We start from the raw sequence: 14,779 nt of genomic DNA, 5'->3' as shown, positions 1-14,779 counted from the left end.
ATAAGTATTGTTAATGTTAGGCGATAATGATCTTGTATTTTTTTTTTTTTTTGCTTCCCTAATTTATTTAAATTATACAATACTTTAATCACATTTTTAACTTAATAATTCTTAAATATTGAAACATTAAAATATTAAAACATTTTTTTAATAAAATGAGAAAAATCTCTCGATTCGAAATATTCATACTGTTCGTTTATTGAATTACATATTGTAGTATTGATTATAAATGATCTTTCAATGCTATCTTTCGTTCATTGTAAACCAATACCGGATTAATTACCGACCTCAACGATCAGACATCTCTTCGTGGATCATTGAAGCAACAGTAAATATCTGACAGTCCGCGTGCCTCTTGTATTTTCACCGTCCGGTTTCTATGAATTCCATTGACACGATGTATCATCGCGGTTCTCTTCGATGAGAGAAGAAAGAAACTTCTGGACCCATTTTTCGCCTCACTTGCATCATTAACACGTTCCATGAATATGTCGTGCTCTATCTGTCAAACACACTTGAACAGATATATATATATATATATTCCACATATGGAACTTGCCTTGACCACAAAGATAAACGAGAAAATGCTCGAAGAAGAAGTTATGCATAAAATATATACGATGAAGAACTGAAAGACAGTTCTTGTTTTATAAGTATAGTCTTCGTAGTTGACAAATATGCGTCATCGGATTTCAAGGATGAAATGATATCGCGATTGATAATCGTCGAGACAATAAATTTCGATAGCTGGACACGGATATAGTGTCTCCTCTGGAGAACCGTTTTTATTCCAAAACACGATTGGCGGCCGATGTACACCAGTAGAAACCGGTCATCTTACCACCTTAGTACCGGTAGCGTACAAACGGGACGAGGACAAATCGGTGCCCCGCCTCCCCACGGATGGCAAATTTGGGATCCGTGACCGCTCTTAATATTGAAAGGGTTAGAGGAGGAAGGGGTGGAGTGGAGCATGAGAAGGTGGAGGTAGGGGGAAGGCAAGGGAAAACAAGGCACGAGCTGCGGAGAGGCTAACACGATGTGTTAGTTAACGAATGCGAGAATGCGGCCTGGCGCCAACACACACGTATACATACGGTTCAACGTGTCACGCATTGCTCGCTACCGGCCTCGGTATTGGTTTATCTCTTCTACCAGCTTCCCTGGATCTCTCTCCCCGTTGCATAGCTTCAAGACACGCACGCGAACTCCTCGTTTTCTTGTCGTGGAAGAAGAACGACTGAAAGGAAGAAAGAGGATGATAAAGGAGACAGCAGCCAGTAGCAGTTTAGAGGATATAAAAGCATTAAGGTAGTGTGAGATAGTCAAAGCTAAGTTGGCATTTCGAATTCTTCGTAAGATTCGTTTAAAATCAGTATGTGGAGCATACCAGTTCCATCTGTGTTTGTACGATGTATATACGTGCTTACATGTGTATGTGTAACGACGTTCTTCTTCTTCGTCGAAGATTGATGAATCGGTGTAACTATTAATCGACCAGGTATTTCAGTAATTGATAATCATTTATATCGAGTGGCAGTGACATCGGTATGTTTATCTAAGAACAACGATCTTGATATACATGATATCTTATTTTATTTTCCTTTAAATATTAGGTGTGATGAACAATTTACTTTATCTTGAGTTTAGATAATTCTTAAGAATTGTTAAAGATACCTCTTTCGTCTATTTTCTTTTTTTTTTTATTTTTTTATTTCCATTCATCCGTATTTCTTTTCATTCAATCGATGGTCTTTCTCGTTTTTTCTTTGCTTCTCATCCTATCATTATTATTAGCAGTAAAGGAAATATAGATGGGTTAAGCTATGCCAAGAACGGCAAAGCTCGTACTAGTAAAGCAAGTTAAGCGTGTACTAACGGACAAGATTGTGAGGTATGTTAAATCAAGATAGCTACATCATTACGAAGCTGTAACTTTGGCTGGCGCCTCTTATTTCTTGTTCCATAGGGCCAAGACGTAAGCAGTTAGTTTTTCTAACGTTGCATTGATACAGTAGTCTTCATTCTTTAAATATATATCATATTTTCATACAGAAATGCAATAACATTAATAATAATGATATCGTTAATACTAACGATCTTGAATATATATTAATATAATTAAATACATTACGTAATCAAACGATCATAAATCATTTCTGTTACTATTTATATATTTTTTACTAATCTTATTTTAATGATCAAATTAATCTTTAATGATCAAATTATAAAATAATCATAATTATAATTGATAAAATTTATCATATACTAATATAAATATATATATTTATCAATTTATATATATTTATATAATTTTATCAATAATGTATATACATATATTATATATATATATATGTACACCATGTATGTATATTCATTACAATATTATTAGAATAAAAAATATCAACCTTACCAAATATAAAATTGAAAAATATGATAAAAATATGTCATTTTTGAAGAATGTTGAGAGCCTCTGGCTATGTGTCTTTATGATGGGATTTAAAGGAGCATCTCTCTTTCCTTCCTCCAACACGGCAACGTGAATCTCTTGGTTTTTCAGTTCTATCAGTCTTATTGTGCCTTTTTCTGCTCGGACGCTGGGGCGCCGGGACCCGCTACGGTATGAGACGGGACGCGCCGTCACTTCCTGCATACAAAACTGAAGCACCATTAACATTCTTCTGCGGTGCACGATCGGCCGTATTATCTTCTACCGATATAAGTACGTACACGTGCATACGCATACAAAGAAACGCGTGTACTCGCATACTCGCGTGGCTCAGTCGATGCCCTAATCTGAATAATGCGATCGGCCTGCCATGAGTCTCTTCTGCTTCTCTTTTTCATCTTCGTACAGATCACGCGATGTCCATGACGAGTTGATACCTCGCTTTCGATATTCGTTGGTAACACTCGAATTATTTTCATCTGACCGCGAAAAGATGCATCGATTTCTGCTACTGGTACAGATCGATACAGATGTTTCGATATTTGTTATTCGACTTCATGCTTCAAAGCGACACCTTAAGGAATAATCCAATCGAAAGTGAATTTTGTATCGTGTATTTGGGAGATTCCGTCGATAAAGCTGAATATTGCAACGATAGCTTCTTTATTTTTCTTTATTTATCTTTATTTTCTTAAGTTTCAAGTTGCTAAAAATTAAGAAGTAAGGTTTGAATATTTTTTTTTTTATATTTATAGTGTAACATGTAAATATAAATATAAAGAATCTACAAAGAAGTATGATTTAAAAAAAATATGTAAAATGGATAATTTACATATAAGGTATTTTGAATAGATCTTAATTAAAAGATAAAATAATTTATTGTATGAGAATTTTATAAATAATGCAAATATTTATATTAATCTAATATAATTCTTAAACTTTTATTGATATATAATACTTTATTTCTAATTTTTTATAAATATGTTATTTACGATCAAAGTTGATTTTAAATGAAAGAAATTAATTTATTGATTCAAATCAATGACATAAGTAATTAATTTATATATTTCGTCGTTTGTTTAATTTACTGGTGTCATCTAGTAGATATTAAAGAAACTTCAAGATATGTGCGTATAACAGAAATATGATTCTTATCAATTCTGAATTCTGTTCTATCTAGGGAATAATTGAACCAATATATTGGCAACGCCTGTGGTGTCGCTGAAGCGAATTCTGGGTAAAATAACGTGTATCGTGTCATATCGTCGCTATAAAATTTCATCGGTAGGTTCATTAAAAAAACGATTGCACTATAAAAACGCAATGCTAAAATTTAATTACGTAATCAATTCGCATTAAAATTATTATATTTCTCGTATTTTAGATATTGAATATTTCTCTTCGATACTAGCTACTAATCAAGTGTCGTTTACAGACTTATATCTACGTGCCTGCGTGAGTGTAGAAGACAATTTGGTATTACGCACATTCGTCCTAATATTATTCATTTTCTTCAATTTTAGTTCTACCGTAGCAGTCAAGACCGATTAACGATGATTGATCTTACGGTAAAGACTTTGGATTCACAAAATCATGCTTTCTCCTTAGAAGATGATGTAAGTATTCTTTTTTTCATCTTCAGACAATAAATTCCTATCTTGTATGTTTGTAATTAATATTAATAATCATAATTCTGAATAACATGCCGTATGATAAAACATATTTTTATTCATATTTTCACTTTTATGTATTATATATTTTTGAAATGATTATCACAAATATGATTTTTTCAAATATATTCATTAATTATTTTATTTCTGAATATTTTTTTAGGTTACATCTGTAATTATTCTTGTGATTTATCATTCATATATATATATTATATGTATATATACATATATTTATATATACATTAGTTTCTAATTCATTCATTAATTTTTTATTTATTTTAATGTTTATTATTAATATTATTAATGTTTTATTTAAAATATATAATCATTTATAATCAATTATAAAATATAAAATTATAATCATAATATTGTTAATACAATTAATTTTAGTAGTAATTGGAAACTAATTAAATAATTAAATATATATATATAAATTATATATTAATGTATATATTTCATTTATATACAATGAAATGTATTTAAGTTTTTTTTGTTTAATTATATTGAGATATTATATTGATATTATTTTCTAATAAATTTGGAATTTCCATTATAATATATTATCATATATCATTATTATATTGTTATTAAAAAAATAAATAATTTTTATAAAAAAAAATTTAAATGTTTCGTATAGCAAATTACTGTTCGAGGTTTTAAAGAATATATAGCAGAGACAGTGGCAGTACCAGCAGATTCGCAAAGACTTATTTATTGTGGTAGAGTTCTTCAAGATGAGAAAAAATTAAATGATTATGGTAAAAAATATTCTATTTTATAATACAATTATGATAAAATAAAATATTTTAAAAATTTAAATTATTTTATAAGATGTTAATGGAAAAGTAATACATTTGGTACAACGTGCACCACCTCAACCTGGTCAACGTGGAAATGATGGAGGTCAAGGTCAAGGTCAGAATCAAGGATCACAGGTCTGGCAAAATCCACAAAGAACACATTATCGACTGACACGTGCTCAAATGCATGGCAATGCTATGTATTTGGGTGCAATGTCTGTACCAGCTGAAATTGTGGAAGGACATGGTATTATATCTAATATATATACATATAAATATAAAATATAATCTATAATTTCTAAATTCTTTTATATTTTCTAATTATTTTACTTATATTTATCCCATGAAATATTCTAATTCTACTGTATTATTTAATAGGATTACCAGTGCCTCAATTTAGTAACAGTTTGTCTAATGGGCGATTAATTGCTGCAAGACATATGCTTGAACGTGCAGACCGACTTATGGATCGAATTGAAAGTCCTTCTCATCCTGTAAATTCTTCTGCATCTGAAAATAATCGACCACCTTTAAGTCAATTGATGCAGGAATCAGAGTTAGATGCAGAACAATAGTAAGTAGAAAAAAAAGAGAAAGAGCTCTGATAACTATTATATGAAATAGTAAAATAAATTAATAAATTATTCAGTCTTTTCAGTAATAATGAAAATGCAACAAATGGTGGTGCTCGATTGGCAGAAGCTGCTGCAGCTGCAATAGCAGCTGCCTTATCTGCAGCTGGAGCAAATAATGTTACATTACTTAGAGGTCTGTATATAAAAAAATTTATATATAAAAGATGATATAATGATATATATAATGAAATAATGTAATTATAAAATAATTGTAAAAATATAAATTATATGTAAAATATAGGAAATAGTGATGAAAATGCTGAATCAAGATCTGCAAATGAGACTGTAAATGAAGAAAATCAATCAGATCCACAACAATCACAAGAATCACAACAAGCTCAATCTGAACAACAAGGTTCAACATCAAATAATGATGAACAGTCCAATCGACGATCATCAGTACAGTAAGCATGTCATCTTTATATATATTATCTAATAATTATGCATAATAATAATACATATAATGTAAAATTTTATTACATAATTTATAATTTATTATTTTTAGACTTCCGCGACCACCACAATTAGCAGAATTATTGGAGTTATTACTTGATACTCAAACTCGATTACGACCTCATATAGAACGTTATCGTAAACTTATGCGTGATGATCCTTCATTGCCTCCAGGAGTAAGTACATAACATTTATAAATGATTTCTTTTAGAATAATTTGAAATAAAAAAATGTTTATATTTAGGGAAGACTTGTTACTGAAAATCAATCATTTGTGGATGATGTTAGTGAATGCTTACATTACATGTCACATGCTTGTCATGCTTTAAGTGACATAATTGTCGATATGAATCAGGCACCGCCAAGAAATTTGCGATGTAGACCAATTATTATTCAACATTCGGCTATTTTGCAGCCCGGTATACCAATCCAGGTAGAGGTGAGGATGAGTGACAATAATATTTGAATTCTGTTCCTTGTGTAATAAAATTATTCTATATTATGTTTCTTTAGGCACATATTAGCTTACACGGTCGTAACGCAAATAATAATAATGGTAACGAAGAAAATGGAGAATCTGCAAGTACACCTACTCAATTAGAAACAAATGAAGCTAATACTGATGATTCTAATCAACAACAAGAATCTGAATCTGGTGGAGTTCAACAACAAGCTGAACAGCAACAACAGCAGCAGCAGCAGCAACAACAACAACAACAACAACAACCATCATTAGATTCAACACAATCTCCATTTGGTATATATATATCAATTTTTTACATTATAAAAGATTAATTATTAAGATAAAAAAGTAAAAATTATATTGTAGGTACAGTGTTTAATTTACCAAACAATGTTGAAGTATTAATGGAAGTCAGTCCTGAAGGTAACATAGATGCTACACCTGGAAGTGAACAAAATCAAACTGGTGAAAATAATAACAATAGCAACAATAACAATAATAATGGTGGTAAGTTTAATATTTAATATTATAATCCATATTGAATTGTCATTTATATTTGTTTATTATTTTTTTGTTCTTATAGGAAGAGCAAGTGGTGGTCCATTTGCCTGGGGTTCAGCTCCTCCACCAGATTTTATACGAAATTTGATGCAAGCTGTTGCTGGTCATATGGTACAAGGTGGTCCAGCTAATACAAGAATTATAACCCGAAATCCTTTAACAGTAAGTCAATTAACTGTTGCATCGCTTGATAGTGGAAACACAAATGCTGGACAAAGTACACAAGCACGGTAAGTTTATTATTATTTTTTATGACGATTGTTGCATCGATATTAATTTATATTTTTTTTTAATTGCTAAACATATTATAAACTTTTTAGAAGCAATGTTGGTACTCATCCTACTACAGCAACACAAACTAGAAGTACATCACGTCCACATGTATTTCATCAACAAACTCATCCTTTAGGTGTTGGTATGAGTATAGGTCAAGCATTTGATTTTGATCCATTCCTTTCTTGTAATTCACATCACATTCGTCGCACAACAACTGCAACTTCTAGTACTGTTACATCTATGTCACAAGGAACACGAACAAATCAAACTACGGCTGAAACACAATCTCAGACACAAACAGGTATTTTAATTAATAAAATAAATATTAATTAGTTGTTATTTATTAATTATTATTCCACATACAATACTATTATACTACAGCCACGACTTCAAGTACTACTAGCAATACTAGCTCTACGAATACTACAGCATCAACGACGTCACAAACAAATGCGATCGATGATCCTTTACTATATTGGCAACAAATTTTAAGAGGTACAGTTGGTCAGCCACAATCCAATGTCAATACTAATATTAATAGTAAGTATTTATTGATATGTTTTTAAAATATTTTAAATAAATTTTTATTGTTTTTATTATTATATTTCAATTCATTTTAAATAAATGATTTACTATATAATAATATGATAGAAATATTCTCTGTACGTAATAATATTATACTACAGCCACAACTTCAAGTGCTACTAGCAATACCAGCTCTACGAATACTACAGCATCAACGACGTCACAAACAAATGCAATCAACGATCCATTATTATACTGGCAACAAATTTTAAGAGGTAAAATTGATCAATTACAAGTTAATATCGATATTAATTAATAAGTATTTGTTAATATGTTTTTGAATAAAGATAGTTTTTGTTATTTTTGTAATTAGATTTTAATTCGTCCGAAGTGGGTGATTTACCATATGGTAATATGGTGCAAATACGTACTGGTGGAAATATTCGCGTGGGTATTATTGGAAATGGGTATGTATATTATTTATAGTGTATTGGCATTCACTTGCATTATATAAATAAATAAATTAATTATTATATTATTTTTCATTATTAGGACAGGTAATTCTGCTGGGGATGATCTAACTCTTGCAGATTTATTAGAACGTAGAGGTATTCAAATGAGTCTCTTTACGTCTCAAGATTCTTATAGTGCAGAAAATTTCCTCGTGAATTTATCTGTACTAGTGGTAAATAAAAATTATTTTTATTATAAAATTTATATATTATATATATATATATATATATAATATGTTTCTTAAAAACAATTTTTGATTTTTTAAAATCACTTTTTAGGTGCAGAATTTGACATTAGTAGATTTAATAAGATTACGGATTGGTCAATCTGAACCAATTTCTCATCTTAGAAGACCATTGCAAGAATTCTTTCAATATTCTTTCCCAAATGTTCCAACAGAAACACTTCAGGAACAAGCTACAGAACGATTTTTGTCACAATTAAGACCACATTTCCAGACTCTTTTAAGCACAGAAGAAGATGCTAATACTAGAAATGGTTCACGTATAGACATTTGTGCTACTGTTGAAGCTTTAATTCGTCGTCATATAAAAGATATATTACAATGCCTATTTAATAATGGTTCGAAATCTTATATATTGTCAATATATTTTATTATTTTTATTTATCATAAATTTGAAGTATAAAATGTTATAAATTATTTTCTTGTTTTAGATATTGATGATGCAAGATTCGGACAGGAAATTTTTAATATTGTGAATAATATGGGAAGACAATTATGCGCAGTACTTCGATATTCTATTCGTGGTGGACAGGCTGGATTAGAAGTACTTGCGTCACGTTTTGTGGTATGTTACGTGTATAACTTATTGAATGATATGTATAGATATATTTTTTATATCTTAATAATTGATGTTATCTTGTAAATAGAGTGAAATGTTGGAAAATATTCGTCCAACAGTAAGTCGATGGATGCTGAACATATTTATTGTTCAGTTTCGTACTTATTCTTTACGAGTTACACAGCCTCCAGATTCAGAAATTCTTCCGCTTTTAATATATAAAGATGCACCTTCTGAAGCAACAACGGTATCTTCTGCCCCAGCACATCAATCTTCACAATCACAATCTGAAGTAGAGGTAAGTTACTTATATTGCTATGAATGGAATGCATATGACATTTTATATATGACAATTATATATTATTATTTTAGCCTATGGAAACGGAAACAATACAAGAGAGAACAAGTTTTGAATCATCTTCTCTATCCGAAGATAGAGAAGAAATTCCAGAAACGTTCCCAGGTCATGAAGCATTACCTTCAGTAAGTATATATTTATCTATATAATATACAAATTTATATTTTGCTGAATAATATAAAAAGCTTCTCATTTTAGGATTGGGTACCAATAATTGCCCGAGATGGATTAAGGCAACGACGTCAACTACAAATGCAAGGAATAACAAATGGTGGTGTAGCGACATTTAGTGACGCTTATTTAGGTACACTACCTACTAAACGACGTAAGCTTATTGAACAACAAAAGCCACGATTATTAGTTAGTCCTACTCCCAATCATTCAGCAATAGCGGCGTCTATGGAACGTTTAGTGAGAGAAGGTGTAACTCGAGCAGGTGTTGAGGAAGTTGAAGGTGCTGCAATTGCTGTAGCTGTTGATCCTGGTGTTAGACGTGCATTTGGTCAAGCAATTAGAGACTGCTTGAATCCACATAGATTTGGAACACCAGATTTTCCAGATCCTTTGCGTTTCCCTAATGCAACAAAATATTTTGCTGATCAAGATAGGCCACCAAAATAATAATTACAAGGAGAAAGCAATTCGTAATGGCTTAGAGTATTTATAAAGGAGAAACCAGGTAGTGTTTAAAAAAATGTAAGAAATTGCAATGACCAAGGAATACAAAGATATATTCTTAACATATAACCACAAACATTACTATGATTATGTATATGTTAATTTAACGCAATGCGATGATTTTGATAAATCTAAGATGTTTTCAAGTATCATAATATTATACACTATTTGTTTATTCAATGTAGTTTTACAAAATATTATTGACTTCTTAATACATGAATATATATTAAATAATTAATATACACACATTGTGCGTTTCTATATAATTAAAAATTACTGAAGTTTGGCTACACTTGTTCTCTCCCGTTGTACTCTAAGCATCAAGAGTGACCCCGATATGATACTATAATTAAAATACTTCTTTCATATTAAACTGCGTTTTCTGTAGAATTATTGTTATTCAAATGAACTGTATTATTCTTAATCAAATGACACCTGTATAGATATTACAGGTGATAATATGTATTATCTTGCGACCTATGCATATTGTGCGCTGTTTTAAGTGTTATCGATATTAAAATATCTTTCTAATATCGATGATGCTATCAATCGATATTAATTGTACTAACTTGTAGTTAAATATTCGATTTGAGGAAAAAGAAAAGGAAACAAATATGGAGTCATTCACTGTGGTATTTAAAAAAAATGGAAGTTAATCAGACGCGATTTAATACGTCCCAATGTAATCACGAATTATCTAAGGCTATAGTTTATACCACATGCTTTGTTAAATAATACGTTATAATCTTTTCCAAGTAATGTGTCTTTTTGTAATTTATGTAGATAATTGATTTTGATTTTGAATAATTAGGAAGCGGATTTTTTATACGCATCAAGATATTATATTTTATGTAGAATTTGGTAATCTATGAAATATTATTTTAATTTCCGTATAACTGAAATCCATCAGTTTTAAACATGAAAAAAGATCAAATAGCCTAATACAAAAAATAGATAATTCCAAATTATACGTTCGTATTAATGTTAAGGAATATCGTGTATGAATATTTGATAGATCGTATATAATGTTAATAAAGTAATTGAAGTAGTTTCACGTGAATATGATTTTGAATTTGAAATTTTATATCGATTAATTAATATTAACAAAATCATGGCAAAATTTAACATTTTATATAATTAATTTTATATAAAATTTAACAATTTTATATAATTTGTTTTAAATAAATGGTATCTTAATGATTTCATTCATGTAGATGTAATATCAAATAAATTATAATTAAATTAATATTAAAAAAAATTTAATTATTCTATTTCTTTTTATTTTCGGTTAATAAAAAAGAATTATTATTTACAAATAAATTTACATAAAAAAATAGCCGACATAATTTTTTACAAAAAATAATTAATTATTATTTTACAAGAATTGAAAATTCTAATGAAATTTTTGTTCATAAATGAAATTTCATAATAAAAGCCTTTTACTACCTTGATAGTGTCATCTATGATGTCCCAACTTATATTGTAAATTCAGTTTTATGATTTAATAATTTTTTCAATTGTTTCGAAATCCAACTATATATATTTTTCTGGTTACTTTTATACATTCTCATTTTTCTGAATATTTACAACATAATGTATGAACCAACCATAAACTTGGTTTTTATTTTGTTTTATTATTATATTTATTCGATGGTATACGTAAAAGCGTTAACAAAATAAGTTATTACTTTCGTATTAGTAAGCAAAGAACAAGATCATGTTGATTCGTTTAAAATATATTTGAAAACGTTACTTGACAGCTGATAAATTGCTGTGACTGATTTCATGCAAACGAATTTTTTAATATACATCACGTATGTTATTTTGATAAAGTCGTAAATAGTTTTTATTGCTTAATAATAAAATGATTTTAATCGCTTTTATTTTCTAAATTTCATAGATGAATGCATCATCGGTGTGTATAGAACAAATATTCAATACTATCGCATTATCGTTAGTATACAAAATGTTTGTATGGAATTTATGTAAAACACTTTGAAAATATTTTTCAAACAAATCAACCATAAATTTGATTGAACACAATGAGGCAATTGCTAATTTCCAGGATTTCTAAACATGAAGATAATCCAATCGAGTTTCAACTGAGCATTCGAAACATTATGTCGAACTTTATCAACGATTTAAAACGTTTATTGCCGAAACAACGGTTTAAATTGTTTGGCGATAATTATTGTTTATTCATGATAATTGCCTCAATGTAAACGTTCAGTGCATTAAGACGCGATAAATTACTTATCGTCCATAGATAAATGAGGATAACAAACTGTAAGCTTCCTCGTTATGTTATGAAATTGAAGTAGAAACTAGAATTTTTCATTTCTTGTTCAATAATATGAATTTGAATAATTTTAATTATATTAAAATTCATATTCATCAGATAAAATATAGTAATATAATAAAAAAATAAATCATGAAGAGAACAAATTTGAAAATATTTTTGTAAAAAGAAATGTAAAAGAGGTTAAATGATCTAATAACGAAAGTATATAATTTACGCCAATTCTTCTTATATTTAAGAAAACAAAAAATAAGAAAAGATAAAATGAATGAATTCATTAATAAGTACTCGTTAATATTGTGAATATCAATGTTTGAAAATTGAGAAAAGATTTCTACTTCCTTTTTTTCAGTATTTCACTATCCTAACCCCATCCTGTACTTCCATAATTTTTGTTCGGTCTCATTTTTGTGAACGCGGCGGACAGTTTCTCTTTTTCGTTTATCGTAACGCGAATGTTTGTCGGATTAAGGAATAATGAAATTATAAGAATCACGTCATTTTATAAAACGATCATTAAGCGTCGAAAGTGTTCGCTTATCATAGCTGTCGTCCAAATAACACCGCATTGAAAACGATCGATCGAAATCTCTGGCGAAAGAACTCGGAACGATGGAATGATAAACTGAAGAGAAAAGGGAACGAAAGAGGAAAAGGAATGAAGAGAGAATTTCTGTAGAGAAAACGAAGAGAGGGGGAAAAAGAGTGGGATAAGTAGAATTTTATGTACAATAGAAACATACTAATAAATCAGACCCGATTGTAAAATCGATTATTAATTTAATCCGAACATTTTGACGAAATACATTGGAATTCTCTAAAATATCAGGGCCGAAACAATGTGCATTGACATAGGTTGTTATGGACGCTTCGTCATAAGCGCACACGGAATTTTATGAACACACGCGCCTGTTAACATTCCATGTGCCAAAATTCATTATAATTTATTGATACGTCAAATATATCCGCCACTCTCGACCGTTCGTTGCTCTTCATAATAACGAGAGAGCCACCGCGTATTATATGTGTATATGTTGGTGTGTTTCAGTTTTCCTTTCGTTTTATTTTCAATCGTTCATATATATATATATATATACCATTTTGCGCATCGTGGCCGACTGTGTCGATTTTTCGCGATTCTGTCAATGAGCGTGAGAGGTCGCCAAAATAGGACGTCCGCATGTCGCCGCATTCGTAAATACACTCGTAACGATATAATTGGCGTTGGTAACATGTATTTGTTACATGTATATGCATGTACATACCGACGCATCGAAATTATTCTCAAAGCTTTATGAATATTATTTTTTAATATTATCGAAAAAATATCCAAAATAAGCTTTTATATTTATATTTTTTTTCTATTTTCTTAGATATTTTCAACTTTCATTATAAATAAAAATCATTATTCATCTTTTATTATAAATTGTAATTATTCATTTTCTTATCAATTTTATCAATACATAGAATTCTCTAATATTTTTATTTTTTAAAATCGTAAATATATATGTTATGTCGAAGCCTATGATATCAATGAAAATAAATTTTATGTTTAATTTTTAATTTTAGACGTCAATTCAAAGTAATATTATTACATAATTTATATTTTTAAATATAAATTTAATATTTGCTGGAATATATATATACATATATATATATATATATATATATATATATATATATATATATATATATATATATATATATATGTATGCAAAGAATTTTGAAAAAATACTTTTTATACTATTCAAGTAAAATATTTAAATAGCATATACATGAAACGCCCTATATAAACCGTTTGATCAGAATTAACCAGCAGATTTTGTAGTTTTTTAATATACAATTTTATGAAATAGAATACATATAATTTTGTATACATATATATATCTGCAACTTAAAAATAATTTTAATAAATTTTTTTCATTTACTTTTATATTCTTTTCTTTGTATGTGTAATTGTATTTTGGAGAAAAATTATAAATATACTATGCAATATGTTTTTATAATATAATAAGATTGATAACTATGATTACTATCGACTTAAATAAATCTTTAGTGATATCCTACAGAAAGCAATCTAGAGATATATGTATATATATATATACATACATATATGGAGTAGTGACGTCCAGTAATTCGACGAAACTTTTTCACGGAGGGATAACACCTTCGTTGCACTTGTCAACGAAACGGTTGGGCTACCAGGAACGATATCGTCGAATGGACCTCCGGCTGCTCGTTGTCGCGGCTAGGAACAAGAGGATTTTTCGGAGTCTGGGAGCGAAAGGCGTTGGTA

The 14,779-nt window shown here is 29.2% G+C and overlaps 1 protein-coding gene and 2 long non-coding RNA genes across 8 annotated transcripts; 2 read left to right on the top strand and 1 right to left on the bottom strand.

Moving 5' to 3' along the window:
• Positions 1 to 1,171: 1,171 nt before the first annotated feature.
• On the top strand, positions 1,172 to 11,442 carry LOC100869149 (uncharacterized). 6 transcript variants are annotated; one of them, XM_012486906.3, is made up of 24 exons: positions 1,172 to 1,311; positions 3,630 to 3,733; positions 3,834 to 3,904; positions 3,973 to 4,065; positions 4,757 to 4,877; positions 4,951 to 5,166; positions 5,298 to 5,493; positions 5,569 to 5,687; positions 5,796 to 5,958; positions 6,060 to 6,183; positions 6,252 to 6,440; positions 6,521 to 6,764; positions 6,837 to 6,977; positions 7,054 to 7,261; positions 7,352 to 7,608; positions 7,689 to 7,847; positions 7,994 to 8,107; positions 8,206 to 8,299; positions 8,385 to 8,517; positions 8,624 to 8,927; positions 9,021 to 9,154; positions 9,237 to 9,446; positions 9,521 to 9,631; positions 9,705 to 11,442. In XM_012486906.3, the coding sequence occupies exons 4-24, from the start codon at positions 4,003 to 4,005 to the stop codon at positions 10,125 to 10,127; spliced, it is 3,723 nt and encodes a 1,240-aa protein (XP_012342360.2). In that variant the 5' UTR covers positions 1,172 to 1,311; positions 3,630 to 3,733; positions 3,834 to 3,904; positions 3,973 to 4,002; the 3' UTR covers positions 10,128 to 11,442. The 6 variants fall into 6 exon arrangements, with proteins under 6 accessions (XP_012342360.2, XP_086766929.1, XP_086766932.1 ...); XM_086910803.1 differs by having other exon boundaries at positions 6,252 to 6,446; XM_086910802.1 differs by lacking the exon at positions 1,172 to 1,311 and adding an exon at positions 3,125 to 3,288 and having other exon boundaries at positions 6,252 to 6,446.
• Positions 1,574 to 2,718, bottom strand: LOC100869385 (uncharacterized). The gene is made up of 2 exons (XR_015292763.1): positions 2,414 to 2,718; positions 1,574 to 2,026 (listed from the first exon to the last, which is right to left on the bottom strand). It is a non-coding gene; the product is annotated as an uncharacterized LOC100869385 (long non-coding RNA).
• Positions 11,443 to 11,703: 261 nt separating the features above from the next.
• LOC147657108 (uncharacterized) lies at positions 11,704 to 13,251 on the top strand. Its single transcript, XR_015292762.1, has 2 exons — positions 11,704 to 11,998; positions 12,085 to 13,251. It is a non-coding gene; the product is annotated as an uncharacterized LOC147657108 (long non-coding RNA).
• The last annotated feature ends 1,528 nt before the right edge of the window (positions 13,252 to 14,779 follow it).

The sequence above is a fragment of the Apis florea genome, unplaced genomic scaffold, assembly GCF_048593485.1.
Source record: "Apis florea isolate Af1SG1 unplaced genomic scaffold, ASM4859348v1 contig_3203_pilon, whole genome shotgun sequence".
Classification (NCBI taxonomy): domain Eukaryota; kingdom Metazoa; phylum Arthropoda; class Insecta; order Hymenoptera; family Apidae; genus Apis; species Apis florea.
The sequence above is the reverse complement of the archived record's forward strand: the minus strand, read 5'-3'. Positions and strand labels throughout refer to the sequence as shown.